Genomic DNA, 19,116 nt, shown 5'->3' with positions numbered 1-19,116 from the left:
GGCATCAGATACAAAGAGATTACAGTGGACAGCAAACACTTCATATAATGGGCATAAAGCTCCATTGTGGACAAAGTCAGAGCAAATACAAAGTAAAAACATACAGAAGCAAAAGATAAAACTGCTTTTATTCTGATCTATTATTTATAATTTAAGATGTCTTACCATTTTTTTGGAATCCCATTAAACACCACTCCTCAGCCGTAGCAGTAATTCCACAGCTTACACTGAGCAGCACTCACTACCTATCAAACCAAGCCGCAAGCCCAGACTTTACTCAAGAAAAGTGAAAAACCAGTGTATGTTATTCATACTCTTCACAAGCTTATTTGCATATTACTATAATCAGACTCCTTGATTTATTATATGTCAAAAATAACTGCCCTGTTTTCCAGGTGCTATTGACACAGATGTTTTTCAACATCTCTGATGTGTCACCCACCTCAGCCTCCTGTTTTGCTGCTACCAGCGTGGGGAATAAGAGGTTGGTTTTTGTTTTAACCACTTCTCCTTTTAGATATATTTACAACCACCAACACTGTACAATTTCCATAATGGCACGGTACCTTTAGTAATATGTTATATAACAGGTATTTTTGGCTAAGCGCTTTGCACTCGTGTCCCCCTCAACTTATTCTCCAGACAGATACACGTACATTAACTGATAGAAGAGAGCTATTCAGTTAGGGATATTTCACATACTTACCTTTCCCACAAGATGCAGAGGCCTATAGCTTTTCTGCTCAGGCAAAAGACAAACCGCTCCACTTCTCGTACTAACATACAAACTTACCACCTAGTTACAAAAATCAGCACAAATTGCAAAGATGGCAATTTCCACTATCTCTCAGACTCACAGCATTGAAAGGACATGTTCCAAAGTCATTCTGAGAATCGGCACTGTACGTTCAGTAAACACACAATATTTATAAGTTCTTCACTCAAATCAAAACAAACTAGTGTGCCTTGAATTGACAGTAGGCTGCTCACTAGTAAATGGCTTTGCATACTCTGTTTGGGAAAGAGACTAAAATTTTCTCTTCGGAAATTGACTCGAGAATACAAATTCAGTACCTCAAGAAGACTGAGATTTCTCTATCACACAGTTGGTACACAAGGACAAGCCCTCATTCTGTTTTCAAAAGTCACACATAACCTAAAGGCTATCTGTCATGATCCTTCCGTGTTTAACAGGTTCAGCCCCAGCTACTCAGTTTTCATGGCGATGATCCAACAGGCAGCCTATTTAAACCCAACACTTCAGAACTGGACAAGCCTAGGGCATGCCTTCACAAACCTCAGCCTCTTAGTATTCCTGCCCCCAGCACAAAATGCAGGGCCACCACCAGCTGTTAATGCAGAGAACTGCTATCTGCCCTCCACTGCTGGACAGACCGGGGCAGTCAGTCTCAAACCCTCAATTCCATCAGGGAAACTTGGAATCCAACACCAACAAGCAAGTAAATACATTTCCCAAACTTCTCTCTCCTAAGCCACTCTGAAGCAAAATTTACTTCTTTCTAGGTAGTAAGGACTTCTTCAACTCTGAAGCGCAAATTGAAACCACTTTCTTCTTCACTGAATACAGTGAATCTATTTATACTAACATCAAAATACAAAACCTCACAGAAATTTTTGCAACGTTTATCTTAATACTTCACCAAAAAGATTGGCCAAAACAACAGAAAATAGCATCTAGTAATGTAATATCTAATGAATTGTATCAACCTCCCAGTAAGTTGCCTAACAATTTTCTTTCAAAAAACACATAAAAATGGGAGAGGGCCATCAGCTTGCTTATTGCTATTTTCCAACATAATCCCAACATAATATGACAGATGGCATACAGATACAAAAGAACAGTACTTCACAATACAGGAAATAGTATTTATGTAAATATCAGTTTGAAAATTGAAAGGAACAAACTCAAAGCACTTTGATAATCACGGCACGCAGACTGAAATTAGCATCTTCAAACAAAACCATCTCAGCTTTCCCTAAAATCTGTTGCAACAGCAATTTAATGGCCACGGTTTGATCTTCTAAATGTACAGCTTTAAACACCTGGTACGACCTACAGTATAAATCAACTTTGCTAAACTAGCAGCCAGCTCAAGAACAGATAGAAAGCCCAAGAGTTATTTCCAAGAACTCCCACAGAGTTCACAAAAATTCAAGCAGTAAGTTCATAACTACATTACAAAGTATCCTAATACCAACATTCACAACTACCTATAACACTTTTTAACTTTAAGGGTTTGATTTATGAGTTCAGCACAAAACCAGCTTCGACAATATGCATAACCAAGACACGCAGGCTAACAAAGCCCCAAATCTACTAACTTCCATCCTTCACCCTGAAATTCACTGAACATAACGCACCTTCACAATGGTAACAGCAGGCCAACAGTACAAAAAAGACAAGCATGTGTATTTCAAACTGAAAGCTCACTAAGAGTAGATATTACAATGACACCCACTAGGAAATAAGATACAAAAAAGTGAACACATGTAGAATTATGTTTAGAGCGTATCACTGTAAATTTGATAGAACTTGTTAGTTGTATTTAGAAACCAGAAAACCAAAATTTCTTATCAAAACAGGCAAAATTCATTTGCAAGAACACATTAGTTTAGTCACTTCAAGAAAAAAAAATAAATTGCTAGACTAACCTTTGAAAGCCCTTATGGGAAGAAACGTACCCAAATTCAATATTCAGTCCTTCATGTGCCATTACCCAATCCACAGCTTTGCTTCACAAAGCACGAGAAGTCCAAGAACTGAAAATTCCAGATAAGAGCTGCAGGGGACCGGTTTGGGCAGGACTTGAAGTGGTGATGGAGCACCTGGTGCAGGGCTGTGTCTGGCCCAGGGAGCACGGGCAGATTGTTTGCATCTGTGCTCCCCAGCTGACCAGGAGGGGTGGCACAGGTGGAGACCGTGGGCTCATTATAAGAGCCAGCCACTGAAGGGAGAGCATCCCTTGGACCTGGGCTGTTGCTAAGGAGTGCTGCGTGGCCAGGAGCCCCTTCACCAGCTGGGTGAGTGCTGTTATTCTTTCTGAACAGGGCTATTGCTCTACCTGTAAATACTTTCCCTAGTATCACCAAAAGCTTGTTAGAAGCAATTGGGTTTTTTTTTGTTTGTTTGTTTGTTTTTGGGGGGAGGGGGGTTGGAGGGGAGCAGAACACGGGTACTGAACAAAACTTACAGAACTTTGTTTACTAACCAATGTGTTAATTTCAGGTGCACAGTTAAAGGGAAAAGCAGAATGTGTGGGGGAAAAAAAAGCCCACTAAAACAGGCCATGAGGGTTTGGCATGTACTTTCTACTGAACATTTGTTACAAAGCACGGCAGATAAAACTCATCTGTTCTCTTCTCCAATGAAATAATGTGCTGAATAAGTAAGACTTCATTTGTTCAAGTACTGACTGGAGGTCTTGCTGTACATCCCCACAGTGGTACACCACTTCCTCCTTAACAACTACAGTGCTAAGCCACAAAGATTAATGGCTGCAAACTCCGAGCAAACACAAGCAGTAGAAAACAAGTGTCAGCAAACTTATTAGCAGCAAGATGCAGGAGACTGTTACCCTGAATTACAATTCTTATTCAATCTTATTTAATGGCATTCAATTACTACAATCAGAAAACAAGCTGTAGGAGGGAACTACAAAAACACAACTTGTAACTAAAGGTGATGCAAGACTTACTTCTTAATGGCAACTTGTGTTTCATAAGTTTTACTCTGTCTACATGCAGTGTTACTGTTATAACTCGTGTTACTGCTGATAAAATGGCTCACCCTATTACCACAGCTACTCAATAAAAAATCAATTCCACTCTTTCCGAGCCCCTGTTTGAACTCATGACCCTATTAAATGAATTAAATTTGCTTTCTCGGCAAAACACAGTGCAGTTAAAGCAGATGGAAGTAGTGACATAAATTCTTCACCAACCTTAGCAGCTACTCTGACTCTCAGAAGAAAACTCAGAGGACTGATCCTATGCTTTGATTAACCCACAAAACACACCAACCTCCCAGCAAGTACTCCATAAGCCTTGAGCACAGAGAGGTGCTGTAGAAGTTTATGCAACCATTTCATATAGTTGCAACCCAGGAAGGTACAGCGTGTGCCAAACTACTGCCTGACAATTTTATTTGAGAAAATTCAGCTTCAAGATGCATAAGCAGTGCTCTTCTGTTACTTTTTAATACTTTCAGCACAGTGACCTTTTGTTAAGGTGATATGTATCTCAAGTCGAGAGCAAAGATCATTCTAGAACTTCAGTAAGTATATAAGGTATTGACAGTTCACAGAAACAGTCCTGTTTCGGGACTCAAGCTGTCATGATTACAGAAATTGCAACTTCTATGTTAATGGATGTTCCATTCTCTTCTTCGCCCCACTAGAAGACGCTGTTAAAGATACAATGACTTGGTTTGGCTTTACAGGACCAGGTAAAATAAACAGACACATGGAAAACAACAAGGAAACCAACCAACCTGTGGGCTATAATAAAGCTACTGAGAAACAGGTAATTCTCACCATTATGTTTATTTAAATACAGCTATCTGCAGGTCTGAAAGCAGGTAGTTCTAATACTAGAAGGATGGAATACTTCAGAACAGGAATAAAAATACTTTTCCTAGCCTTTCCCCTCCAAATATGAGAAAGGTGTTTCTATGTACAAGACTCAATATCCACAGCAACCTGAGGGCCATGAAGTGAGGGGAAACGGGAAGTTCCTTCTTCCTCTTCAGAAGACAAAGCATAATAGTCTTGAAAGACTAAGAAATGCAGATCCTGTTTGAAGAATCTGGAGAACACAGCACACACACCTTCTGCAAGCTGGACAGGGCACAGCTTTTCACCCAGCTCTGCATGCTGCTTTGCTCTCTTGGGCCTTCCCATCACCCTGAATCTGGTCCTGCCAGATATCCAGTGGCCAAAAAACAGTCATCTGGGAATTCCTCCTGACTCTTTCAAAACAGTGGGTTCAGGCACAAGCATTCCATTACTCTAGAAAGTTCAATGCATTAAGTGAAAAACTGATTTCATTTTCAAGAGTTCCAATCATTAGAATCAAGGTGGAGATAAGCCCAAAATAGACTTGCTCAGAACAAGCTCAAAGAAAGTGGAAAGGCCAATGCAGTGCTGGAACTTACACTGGTATACCAGTAATAAACCAAGCAAGTCACACCAGTGCTTAAAAGGGTATTTGTCGTTTACTTCATCATAACCAGACATTTTCTTTATGACAGTCCTGATCAAAAATAATGCAGGAATATGAAAATCTTGTAAGCACAGAGCACTGTCCAGTTAAATCATTCCTGCTTTTCATGGAAGACACATAAATCGATACAGACTGTAAACATGTTTTTATAGCAACAAGCGCATCAAATAATTAGATTTTATAGAACTACTTTGTTGCAGTTTACACTGAGAACTCAGTATCAGAATACAGCATTAGTACACAAATACAAACAGTATACAATTTAACCTATGATTAACATTGTATCAAATCCCACAAAAATCTCTTCTGAAATAAAAATGCATATTTACCACCTCCTTAAGAAGTACACAGAGAAGTAACTGTGGTTTCTACAGTAATGAGAAGAGCTACCTGGTAAGCAACGTTATTTGATATTAGTAGTAACAGAAGCAGATTGAACTGTCTGATTTGTGCACTTAACACTTTCCAAAGATACATGCTGATATTCTTATTTAAAGTAATCACAGAAAAGGTACTGAACTAACTGTTGTACTATGCAGGTGACAATCATTCTTTAAGTTTCTTCTTGCAAATTATTTTCCTATTTCTGAATAGAGCCTGTTGATAAATACATCACAAGGCAGCTGGCTGACTGGGGAGCTGGGATACAGAATTACCCCAAGAGAAACTTTAAAAGGAACAATCATTGTTGAAAAATATTGAATGAAAAAGCTTTTTTTTTTTTTTTTTTTTTTTTTTTTGATCCAAACAAGTAGCTTTTCATCTTTCACTGCTGCAGTTCTGTTTACTACATATTTGCTATATTTCCTAGTGACTAATCACAAAATTTTAAGCTGATGTGCACTGATATGCTGTTGTATCACAGACTTTAGAGAGCCATAACAATTCATTGAACATTTTCTGTTGCTAAAGTAACTGAGCTCTCTAAGTATCAATCACAATTTCTACAATAAACCACCAATATTTAAGGAACATTTTTCACTTCATAAGTAGAAATCAAATGAGTTGTGACCACCACAGCTCTCTGACTATGGCCTGTCAGTCCCAACATGTAAGAGATTACCTGTTCCATTATCTGAAGCTGTTATGTCATTGCTAATGGAGGCAGAGATAAAACACATTTACCCTAGCGCTGAACTTCAAATTCTCTAAAAAACTGACCCACGCCTCTGCTTTTTGCAACAATTTATGTACCTGACAATAAAATAACCTCAAAGCACCAAATGGGTTTGTCTACTGACAAATATAGGCCAATGCAATTCCTGCAAGCCCTGATTGCTGCGCTGCCTATCATCTAGCAGATCAAACTCAGATCTCAGTCATACGCTGAGCCCCTGCCAGGAGGCCTCAAGAATATCCACGATAAGACCTTCTGTCAACAATGGAACATTAACAGATTACAGTAGAACTAGTCAATCTTCTGGAAGATTTTCTGACTTTCTGGAACATTACTCCTCCCACGCATCTCCAAGCAATTACCTGCACATCTTCACTAAATCCAAGCTTTTTAAAAATATATAATTTAGACTTAATTGGGTACATCGATTTTTGGAATTACTATTATCGGAAACAAAATCCCCAGTGATGTTAATTGTATTACCTATTTCTACTCTTGCAGAAGAAAAACAAAACAGCTTTGGATATTTATCCCAATGAAGAGTTTATGCAGTTCCAGCACGGAGAATGTGGGGTGAGTTCTCCATCAGATTTGTTACAAGGACGCTCATGTCACTAAATCCCTCAAGTTGGACTCCTCTGCAACAACGTCACCTTGCAGTCTCTGCCAACTCCAAAGGCCAATGCCATCACCTAGCTACGATCATCCGCTTCCCATTTGTTTAAAATCTTTATTTTTCCAATCTGTGATCCCATACAGCACCTCATAGTCAGCACCACAGCACAGTTTCTGCCGTCCATTCTCACCTCCCTCTTACAGCTCTGTGTTGCAGTGATGCTTGGACAAATTGCCAACAACCGCGGAGTGCTGTACAGCAGCCAGAACCCAGTGGGCTGACCAACCAAGCCTCACTCCCTGCTTTCCCTCACCAACTGGCTGCACTCAGCTCAGGCTGTCCTTATGGGCTGTATGCCGGCTGTGGGAAGAACCCTCTCTCTTCATTCTCTGCATAAAACACCATGGAATCTTGCTCTGCAGTTTTTACTGAAACAATAAAAGTGGAGCTGTTCAATACAGATTTTATAGTCTTTGGTTTACAAGAAGGGAATAAAAAAGGTCATGGGAAGAGCAAATCAACAAGCTAAATCCACCTCTTCCTATCCAGTTCTGCCTTTCATGCTCCGCTTCCAGAAAAAGATCCCTTTCCTTTTTCTTAAAACAGCACAAATTTAAACGCACGTATGTCCGTTTATGACAATAATACTTCACTGCGTTTCTCTTACAGAACGTAAGTCAAGCTAAGTCACGCTGAAACGTTATTAATTGCATCCCTGTGTTTGGTGAATGACCCCAGATCCGCAGCGATGTCTCACTAGCGGTCGGTCGGCGCCCCAGCAGCCCGGCACACCGCCGGCGCTCCCCACACACACAACTCTTCCCCTCGTCTCGCCCACCCAGGCACGGCCGCTCCCCCCGCCCCCAGCCGCCACACGAGCGCTCTCGGGGACGGAATGCACAAACGCCGGGAGCCCTCGCACTCGGCTCAGCACCGACACCGCAAATCCACGACGTTACGACCCTCGGCCGTTACTGATCCCGTTTTGCATCGGGGGACGGTCTTCCATTCGGCCACGCGATCGCGACCTAAGCGCGTGTCGCCGTGCCGAGCGCTAAGGAGCGCAGCCGCCGAACGTACAGCACAGCGCTGCCTCCTGGGCTCGTCGCGGCGCCTCGCAGCCGTTAGCCGCCGTTAGCAGCCGCACGCGGCCGAGGGGCACGAGGCGGCACGGCCCGCTCCCTCAGCGCCCGCTCCCCCGCCCTCAGACTCCCCGGGCCCGCAGCGGCGCCGAGCGGAGGAGGACACTCGGCTGCCCGCCCGCCGCCTCAGCACCGCGTCGCGCGGACGGCGACCGTTATGCGCCCCGCCCCGCCGCACCTGGATGTAGTTGGTCTCGCAGTACTCGGCCACCCGCTCCAGGTTCGTGTAGCTGTCGAACAGGGCCCGGCGCCCCCCCGGGATCTCCTCCTCCAGCAGCATTTGCAGCTCCGCCATCTTCACATCCTCTCACCCCGACCGTCCGACCGTCCGCCGCACGCCCGCCCTCCCTCACGCCCTCCCGCCGCGCCGCTTCTCCGCGCCGCTCCCCGCCGCCGGGCCCGGCCTCGCGCCGCGGGCAGGGAGCGCGCCAGACCCCCTCCGCGCCGGGGGCGGGGCGCGGCCGGCGGCTGCTCCTGCGCATGCGCGCGCTCCCCCTGCCGCCCTCCTCCCGTCCCCGCGCGCCCGCTTCCGGCGCGGAGGAGCGGGGCCGGGGGCCGCAGGTCGGGCTGAGGGTCGGAGCTCCGGCCGCGCGCCTGCCGAGTGCCGCTCTCGCGCTTCCAGCAGCCTGTGCCTCCTGACCCCAGCGTCTGTAAAGCAGGAGTTCCGCATCCAAACACGCGGGTTGTGCTGTAGTTAAGGAATAAAGCCTAAGCGTCGGTCCTCCTGCTCATTGTTAACGCGCCTTTCGAGAGATACAGTCTGAGCTCCTGCTGCAAAGAAAGAAAAGCCAACCAACATCAACCTGCAAAGTGATGCTAGGCAGCACGGGGCTCACATCTACAAAAATGGCTTCCCGCTGGTGAACGCCACCTCCACCGTCGGGTACCAGGCCCCATCTCCCTCCTGCCCCCATCACACTGCCTGCCACTGCCCCAGCAGTTGCTCACACCCATGCTCCCGTGGGCCAGGCTGAGGCTTCCCTTCTCCCTTCATTTACTGCTCAGGTATCAAGCCAAGCTGTCATTTAGGCAGCTCCCCTATGATCTTCCTCTTTGCAAAACAGGAAAGCTGTCAAGATACAAAGAGGAAGGTTCTCCAAAGATGCTGCTCAGAGTTTGCAGTTCAGTTGGAGACAACCAGGCTGAGGGAAGGGGAGAGCTGCCAACGCTGTGCTCCTGGTGCTGTCGGGGCCTGGCTTCACCAGAAACATGTGAGCGCCCATCTGCTCACAGATCAGCATCAGCAGGAGTCACAGGAGCTCCCATTGCAGCCCAGGCACCCCCTGACCCCGCAGTGACCCTGCCAGTGACTTCTAGGATATGAGAAAAGGCCTCATTTGAAGTACGAAGTACGTATACACAGCTGCCCAGCAGAGCAGCTGGACTAACCTGCCCGCATAATTAGCTGCTTGTTATCACAGCATGTTTACAGTTTAATAGGGTACTCTTTCGTGGATTTAAATTTAAATACGAAGAGCCCTCTTGGCAGAATAATGGTTATCCTATAATTCTCTGTACATGTACTGAAAATGATTAGAAGCAGCATTTAAATTAGACCAACCAAATCCAACTACCACTCTCCTAGATTTACATAATCGACTTCCCATCTGCCAAGTGATGTGCTAAACTAATTTTAAGTTTTTACACTCTCTGAGCCTCAATTACAGTATTCCACATTAACTTCTCCAATTTTTAAAAATTCTTTTGTGCAATATTTTCCCTTGGTACAACAGCTTCAAGACTGGGAAGCAAATGTATTTTCCACTTAAGCACACTGGGAAAACAGTCCCTAGGAAAAAGAAAGGTAAGCATTTAGCTTACTCCAAGCTCCCTCACACACATCAGATTTTTACCTCTGCCCATCACCCAAGGGAGTCCCTGTGCACAAAAACTTGCCCAGACAAGCAAATCATTTGGTCATGCGCAATCTCACAGCTGGGCACTGTGTGTGTCCTACATACTACAGTCTGAATTACCAATTCTTAATTAGAGAGAAGTAATAACGGGATAGCTTGAAGGCCGCTATTTTTGGCACCATGGGAAGGCATTGCAATCAAAAGTCTCTTCTATTTTCTTTGCTAAACGTGCTATACGGAAGACAGAATGGCACAATCCCTAATCCCATTTGGACAGATGACCTGGTCGGACTTCTGACACATCATGCTGCAGGATTTCACTTAATTTGTGTAAGGAGCTCTGATATAGTTTTATGATGTTTTCATTTCTGAACATTTTTTCCTTCACAAAAAAAACCCACAATTTTCATGTTTTGTAAACAGCAGAAACAAAAGCCTCAAATCCCTGCACCACTGTATCAAATGGAGCCAAGCAGATCTGCAGCTGCACAAAGGGCAAAGCACTTTGACACCGAACAGGTGGTCATGTGTACTGACCATATAAATAGGCCCATGCCCTTTAGCTGGCAGGTAGCATTTACTGCAGGGATGGCGGAAAGAGCAAAAACAGGAGGAATGAAAAAAATAATCTGTAACTGAAATATGTACTTTGTTGCTCCCTCAATAAAAACTTAGTTGTGCCATCCTGGCTAGTTTAGATAGTGTTGATCTGCCTCTGGCTGGATGCAGATCTTTACTAGTCTCACAATGCAGAGCACCCAAAGGGAACAGTGGCACATTTAACACTCCAGGCTATGCCACAACCTCAAGGTGGCCTGGTACAGAATGAGGCTCATACATCCAGTGCCTGCAACAAATACTGTTGGGATCCTGTGGCATCTTAAGCACTCAGCTGCCAGCCCTTGCTGTGAAACAGTGAAGAACCCACACAACCTACAGCTGCACATTCTCCTCCAATTCCCCAGGCATTCAGCAATTTGCTGGGCAATCAAGATCGTAACCACAGATAACCTTTCTACTCATGATAAACTTGCTGCTGGGTAAAGTGCCTACTGTTCACAGGGCACAAGTTACCCGTGGGGTAGTTCACATCTTATGGAAGTGTTTGCACTAACATCACTATTTCAGAAACAGACAGAGGCAGTGAGTGACTGACATCCACCACCTCACAGCACCTCCGGAGAGGCACAGGACATGTTGCAGACACTCTTGTCTTTCTGTTCTATGACTCGCCTCATTCTAAATATCAAGCTTTTTTTCCCTAGGAATTCAAGTTTTCTCTTTAACGTTATTTTAACATAGCATTGTGTGAGAAGGATGGGAGGCAGTACATGGGAAGAAACTCTCCAAGGCAGGAAGAGGTCAAGCTAAAGAGGAAAAATAATGATCTCTTCCTAACATTTCAGCTTTAAAAGAACACAGGCAACAAATGGTCTCAAAGACAAGCCAGCACAAAGCACAGCTGATCATCAGGTTCCCTTTCAAGGTTCAAAGAACAAAGCACTCAGAGAAGGAGGGAAAGAAAAAAATGTACCAATTTGTTTTTCTTTCCTGCTCGTATTCCTTCTCAAAGACACCAAGCCAATTTTCAGTCCCTTTCCATCCTGTCTTGACCCCTGTGGCATTCCCCTGGTCCATCTGACATGACTACTGAGAAGACAGACCCTACAGGGCTGATTATACAGTTAATGTTCCACTGCAGTGCATGGGAAAAATCACCCTCTCTCAGCTACTGTTTCAAGCTTGCTACAGACTCAATCAGATCTTACTGGCCTACTTATGCTCTCCTCATACTTGCAAGTTTCCTCTTCAGCTACAATAGTTAGAAACATTCTCGGAGGTTTCAGTTTCTTCCTGGTTTTAATTAAAGTTCAGATTCTTAGGTACTCACATAACTCCGGGAACTTGGCCCCTGGAGATTTTTTGATCCTGTCCTGTTTGTAATCATGTTTTAACCACATAAATCACTTTAAAAAGTTTGTAGGGCTTTTTATATTCATAGGAGCCAACAAACAACCGTGTGTTGTATCTGAAATGAGCATAACTGCTTTGCATGGGAAGGATAATAAACCACATCTGTGAAGCCATCCTTCCTGCTTCCATCACACATCTGGTCAAGCACTCTCACTATCTGTGAAGACAGCTCCTCTTTGTACAGCTTCTGTTTGCCATCAATCTGCACCTCCATCTTTATCCTTTCTGCCCTTGCCCCCAGCCAGCACCAGGGATCATTCCAGCCCTTGCTGAACCCACAGGTGCCTTAGACTGTATGGTAACAGCACACATCTCAGGGATGCAGTACTAACAGGAGATAGAGAACGATGGCGCCCCATCAGCTTCCCCCACCTCAGCCTGGAATTGTTTTGACAGAGCATTTACATGCAGAAGGCAGCCAGGCCTTCCCATGTTGTCGTCTCTGAGAGGGACCATAAAGAATTCATTTATCTCAAAATCCACGACATCTCTGAATCACAAGTGAGCTTCCAGCAGTAAAGAGTTACAGTCTAAGCTATCCCCATCCTGTCACAAACTAGTCAAGAGTCACAAGGTCAGCACCCTGGTTTGTTCTGCTGAACAGAAGTAAGAACAACAACAGTTCCCAGGCAGTGAAGAACATGGCTGTGATACAGTGGACAGGGCCAAGCAAGAGGCTGGTATTGTTAAGTGGCTCTTTTTGTCTGGTTTGAAGGTGCAGACACCAAAGGGTCAGGACTTACAACTAAGGCAGGTTTGATACTGATTTGGTGTAAGGCAAATTCAGCTGTATAGCTGTCAGCTCATTTATATCATGTCACACACACACTCTCTCCCACTCTCTCCATCTCTTTCTACATCTCTCTCTCAGGGACAGGTTGTGGATGATGCTTATTGCAAGTGACATTTCTGAATGCGTGTACAACAAAGGACTGAATATTACAGTTATCTACAAACATAGTTGAGAAGAATAGTCCAGTAGGGGCTTTAACACATATGATTATGGAAAACCTGAGAGGAATGTGACACAGGTGACCACCACTGCCCAACCTTTCTCCATTGTATGAGAAAACACTTGGTCACCAGTCTCCAGGTTCTCCGAAATGGATCCAGAGCTACATGGAACAGACTTGCAAGTAGAATTTTGTTCTCATCTCTTTTTTTTTTTTTTTTTTGCTTCTAACATCTATTCTGACTCCTTCCTTCATGAACACTCAAAAAATATAACAGGGATGCAACTTCTTATGCTCTTAGGAACAGTCTACATTTTAGATTTCTGGGTTTTTTTTGTACCCTAGACTCTGTGCCTTTATGTGGCAAGTCATGCAGAGATGCATCCCCACAGGGCTGAGCTGTAGCAGAAAAACAAGTATTTCAGATCTAAATCATTTTGAACACAAGGGGCCAAATTCTTCCCCCATGTAAGCCGGTAGAGCCAAAGGTAGAGGATGACCCATTTCTGCTTTCTGCATTTGAATCTCCCACTGAAGACTACGAGGATGAAATCTTGTCCTTGTTAATGTCTTTGAATGTTCAGGCATTGGTTTGATGGGACTTGGGCTCCTAACTGGGCATGCAGGAAAGACACAAAATGCATGAGAATGAGAAATTCTCTCTCCCCCAGCCAGCCTGCTTTGGCTGATAGCAGTGCAAAACAAGGCACATCGTGTGACAGATGTACTGCAAACATCAGTCACAAGTGAAATACGCATGCTATTCCAACAATAGCCTTATCACTAGCACTCTTCAACAACAAAAACAAACACAAAAAACCCCATTCCCACAACTCTAAGTTGTGAACTTTTTCTCCCCACCTAACCATTTTTACTTATTACCCTGGAACTCTGACTTCGTCCACATAAGTTTCACAGCTCTACTTAGTTTTCTATTTGTTGGGCTACGGGATTTTCTTTATTATTATTATTTTTTAATATCATACTTGCAGACACGTTTTGCTCCTTTTCAAGTTTCATGAATTGGACTCATTGTTTCTCAAACCACAAGGCACTGATCAAAACACAGCTCCTCCGCCTCGTCCTCCTCTCTCTGGCTGCAGACTGCCACACATCTCCTTTCCCCCAGATGATCAGGACACTGCACAATGAAAGCTGACATCTGTATGTTGGCTTAAAAACATTTTACTTGAGGTCCCAAGAAGACATTTCCTCTTTCCACCACCTTGTCTTGCACAGGAGCTCAGATTTAACTCTTTGAAAAGAATACAAACTTAAATGTTTCTGTGGGCATGTAGCCTTACTGGTAGATAGCTGATCACCCCACCAAAATCAGCTTACCTGTCTAGCTATGAAAAAAAATGTTTCTCCAGCTCTTCCACCAGAGCACTTAAAAGCACCACCCTGCATTGGTGTGATTTGCACACTACTTGCAGATCAGCATAAGGTTGCTTTTCGTAGTTAAAGCAGTGACCTGATTCTCAGGTAGCATAGGGTCACTGCACACATCTGGCACAAATTTCTCACATGAGACAAGCTGTCTCTCTGCAGCTCTTTTCCTTCCCTGTGTATGAGCAGATTTCTGAAATCATGTGCATGCAATCCTTCATCTTGGAATCATGATGAAAGCAGGAGTCTAATCATGAGAAAGCTCCATTATTTATGATTTTATGATGGACATACCCAAGAAAAACACACCTTCCCTTCCTTTGGCAGCCCACATCAGGCCAACTTACTGCACTGGTGCTATCACCTCATGGGCAGGCAGAGATTCAGGACAAAATGTAGTCCTGGAGTACAAAACAGGATCCAAACAACCAACTACTACATATCAACCAGCATATAGGGTTTAATCTGTCTCATACAAGATATTTATTTTTTCCACATTTGTCTCTTAAGCGCTGTGAGCAGTTGGGATGTACAGCAGCTGCAACACCGGTTTCAAGAGCCCTTACTGCTTCCACATCCAGGTAATGGTATTGCTGCAGGAGACAACCCTCCTGTGGGGCTAGAGGTGAACGGCTCAAAGGCCATGGGTTGGTCACCCTTCATCTAAGCGTCTGTAGCTGAGCTATTACTGAAGGATAAATAAAGCTGAGCTCTGCTGTTCAGGGACATCATACAGGTCTGTGCACAACCCTGGCCTCACACAGAGATTTATTTGAATCAGGAGCACCAAGGCAATTCATTCTCTAAATAGCCTCATTCCTTGCACTGTGTGCTCGCTTACCCACGGAGCCCAGCTATGCTTTAGTTCCCCTCCTTCTCTCTGCGCTTTTCTGCAGTGCATATCTGCTAAATATAATCTGACAGCTTACTTACTCAGGTCCACAGCCTCAACACCCATGCAATGCTTCTCTGTGCCAGAAGCTCTATCTTACAAGTCAAGCTGTAGTCTCCCTCCCACCTCATCTTGCATGAGAAATGAGCACATCCTCATGTCCCCTCCATTTTCAAACACATCTCTCTTGTCCAAAGGGGGTCACACAGCCATTTGGGTGTCATCCCCCTCAATTATCTAGCAGCCTCAGAAAAATTAATTCTTCTGGCTGTTCTGCAAATGCCAGCCAGTCCCCAGCTCTAATCAGTTTGTCTGCTTCCACTAGTATACTAGCTTTGGCTTAATTCTGTGTGATGGTTTCAAGGAGACATGTATGAATTCACTGCATAAGGTTGCTTCCACATTCATGTAGTATCTCACTATTCTTTAATAATTTCCTGCCCCAACAGCTCCAAAAGATGCCACATTCCTCCAGTGTGCATCCACTGAAATGTCTGCCTGGTAGCAGTATTACACAACCAAACCTCAGTGGCCTATTATTTGTTCTAGAAAAATCTGGTCCTTGGTAACATTTCCAATCAACGGGCTCATTTAGCCACTTGGTAGCTGTGCTCCTTGATTCAGGAATCCAAAGCTCATTAGTGAGTACTGAGTGTTAAGTATATACATTGCTAGGATAAAGAGATTGATTTGGGGCACAGACTGGCTATCATTTCCAGTACGTAGGAAGGGGAGGAGAGGAGCACACACACATACACAGCTGGTGTACTTTTGTTCCTCTACAGCCAATTTGATTTTTCAAGCTATTAAAAAAAAAAACAAACAAACAAAAAACAAAACAACAACAACAAAAAAAATTCTTCACTTAAATAAATGTCTGGGAGCTTGGTGAATTCAGCAGCTCTTCGGATAAAATGCCCACAGTGGCCTCCCCTCCCTCCCTGCTCCCCTGCCTCCTCAGGTACCAGCAGTATTTCTCATTGCTTTACATTAACTACTTTTATTATCAGAACTTCTGCCCAAATGAGTAATTGAGTGAGTCACATCAGCAAAAGACTTGGTGGAGTTTTATGAGGAAGCTGCACTGTTACCTTTTTTTTTTAAGTCACGGTTTAATTTACAGAATGAAGATTTTTAGCTCTGATGACAATTTCGAGACCAGCACAGCAGTGGGAGAAAGAAACAGGGAGGTGATAAGGATTTCCAGTTCTTGAGGGTAATTGAGAAAATGTGATTGCTCGGCTCAGTTTACCACACCGGAACGGTACAGCTATAAAATACATAAAGGCTAATGCAGGATGTAGGTTTGCAGTATTTTTACCTTTACTGTGCAGAAGTCACCATCAAGCTTCCTTAAGCATAAAAGAGGTTCGCTACGAACTGTGGCATATACAGCAATAAGCCCTAGCTAGCTATTGCTGCTATGCAGCTATTGGGATATCAAACCAGAGTCCTGATCCAGCAACCACTATATATCATTCCCTTTTTCTTTCCGTTGTTGCTATACTGGATTTGCAGAGACTTCTAGGCACTTAGCCAGGCAGGTGCTTAGTGGGGTATTCAAAATTCAAACACCTAAACAATTTCAAAAACTTGGTTTGTAAAAGTCACAGCTATATGCTAGGCTAACATATGAAAGTGCCCCTCAGTGCAATCACACAGCATAAATAACAGTCACAGTCATACAAAGGTTTGCAGGCACAGGCCCACGCCGGAGGTTAATTTAGAGCAAACCGATAGCAAGCAGTGAGTTTGCTCCTTCCTTTTAGAAGAATACCACAAAATCGAGGTGCACACTCCTACAAATTTAATATCAATTCCGCACAGTGGAAATGCTGAGTGCTCCAAAATACTTTCTGTTAGCAAATACCCTGCTCACCAGTAAACATGGGGCAGCTGTAACCATTGGTTCAGCTGCTTTTTCATAATACGCGATGGTGTATTCTTGCAGGCATCCCTGTCAGCTCCCATTAACTCACACACTTCATTCTTCTCTCAAGGCACTTTTCCTCCACTCAGGCTCCTGGAAGAGCTTGCAAAAGCAGGACAACCGCATCGGAGCCAGGACGTGGTCAGAAGCTAATCTGCCACACAGCGGGCAACAAACAATCTTTCTCCCCAAGCACAAGCAGACAGCCTGACTGAAGGAAGGGCTTTTTGGCCTGGAAACTCTATTTGTGGGGCTTAGAGCTACGTGTGGACGTTCATAAGTGGTGCAACAAGAGAACTGCTCCCTGGCACAGCAGCAATCCATTTACAGCCATCTACTGCCCATGGTGTCCTGAAACCCATTTTTGTAATAGGCTAACTTACAAGCACCTGAGGATGAGTAAGAGTCAGCTTGTGACACACTGGATGCTGAAGATTGCCAAGCAGGGACTGAAATTCCTGCACTTCTGTTATTTAGATATTCCAGAGTTTCTGCATCTTCCAGGGTTCAGCTGTAAGGCAAATGCGTGGAACAAGAGCACCAGTATAGCAGAAAAGGTACAGCGGCCTTAACTAAAGCGAAGGAATAAACATGATATATTTAATCAATAACTTGCAGCTAATAAGTCCTGCATCAGCAAGTCAGTTGCTTTTCAGTCCAAGAAACTACAAATGCATCGTCATGTTAGTGCTGACATCAGGACATGAATGTTTGTTCCAAGACTGAAAAGAATTGACTTGGTAACACTGAACTCCAGTAGAGAATCCAAGAGTGACAAAATTCAGATTTTTCCACGCTGCCCATTAGGCTTTATCAATGAAGATGTAAGGATGTTGATAACTTGCCTTACCTAGATCTGAGTTCATTCTGTATCAAGGTCTCAGACAAAACAAAACAATACTGAGGTGCTGATTTCCATAGTCTGACAAAATGAACTTTGCTTTTTCAGACATTCTTATTTGCTTCCCCTCGCTACCTCAAAAAATAAGTGCCCAAATATGGTTTACTGCTTTCCTCTTTAGTGTTGTTTCCTCGATTCGTGGCCAGGCATATTGGGACAGAGCCTGAGAGCTAACAGCACCCTCTCTTTATGTGCAACTATTCTTTGCCACCCAGCCACCCCTCCCCAAGACTGCTGAACACAAATAGTTTGTAGGAATCATTTTGTCTACTGCTGAAGCACAGACTCTGAGCCAGCAGATATATAGCACTGTAGGAGCATCAGTTCGATCTGTTAAATTAAAGAACTGAATCCAGCCAACAGCTTTGCCCAGCAAGCTCTGGCTTTTCAGAGAGGCCACCCAGGGCCTTTTGCCGTAAAAGTCTGAAAGGGAAGATGATCATTTTACCCTTGCTGCAGTGTCTGAGTCATTACTGAGTTGGAAGTGACTGTTTAAAAAAAAAAAAAAAAAAAAAAAAAAAGCCTCTTTTGGTGAGATGAGAAAGTTGGCAGCCAAGCAGGCATAGCACTGGCTGTCTGTCTCACTGCCAGGCTTGTGACAGAGCTGACCTGCCTGGGTGTTAGCAGAGAGGTGGGAGCACAGCATGCCAGTGCCCACAAGGAGCTCAACAACGCGGAGATGGAAGAAAAAAGCTTCAAGGAGCAACCCCAGCACTGATACTCAATAAACAGCACAAACATGTCTTGCCTAATAGCGTCACAGGAACATCCGCTGCTTACCTGCAGTGATGTTTCACTGTCATTGCTGCAGACAAGGCACTCACCAGGGACACACTGCGTCTGGCTCCTCTGCATTCAGTTCTGCTACATCCCTTCGTCTTTGGCCAAGACCTCTATCACCCTATCATCACTATCACTGAGCTGAGAGTCATCTGTGTAGATCATGCTCTGAATTACATAGCATTTAACATGGAATTTGTCCTTGTGGCTTCTTACTGGCCTAGCACTGATCTAATTAAATTACTTTTCCTATTAAAGAGATGATCAAATGCTTGGGCCAGAGTTGCCAGTGCAAATACAGAACTTTGACCAATACTTCTCGCCC

At 44.0% G+C, this 19,116-nt stretch overlaps 1 protein-coding gene across 45 annotated transcripts in view; it reads right to left on the bottom strand.

The window, feature by feature from the left end:
* ABI2 (abl interactor 2) overlaps positions 1-8,411 on the bottom strand; it is a gene marked incomplete at both ends in the record, with an annotated part of 51,593 nt that extends 43,182 nt beyond the window's left edge. For all 45 annotated transcript variants that reach the window (XM_079539037.1, XM_079539059.1, XM_079539077.1 and 42 more), the window contains one exon: positions 8,295-8,411. In XM_079539037.1, coding sequence (XP_079395163.1) covers positions 8,295-8,411 — 117 coding nt within the window. The remainder of the gene's footprint in view (positions 1-8,294) is intronic.
* Positions 8,412-19,116: the final 10,705 nt, after the last annotated feature.

The sequence above is a fragment of the Tetrao urogallus genome, assembly GCF_951394365.1.
Source record: "Tetrao urogallus genome assembly, chromosome: 8".
NCBI classification, from domain to species: Eukaryota; Metazoa; Chordata; class Aves; order Galliformes; family Phasianidae; genus Tetrao; species Tetrao urogallus.
Note: the sequence above shows the minus strand (reverse complement) of the source record. Positions and strands in the feature narration are given on the sequence as shown.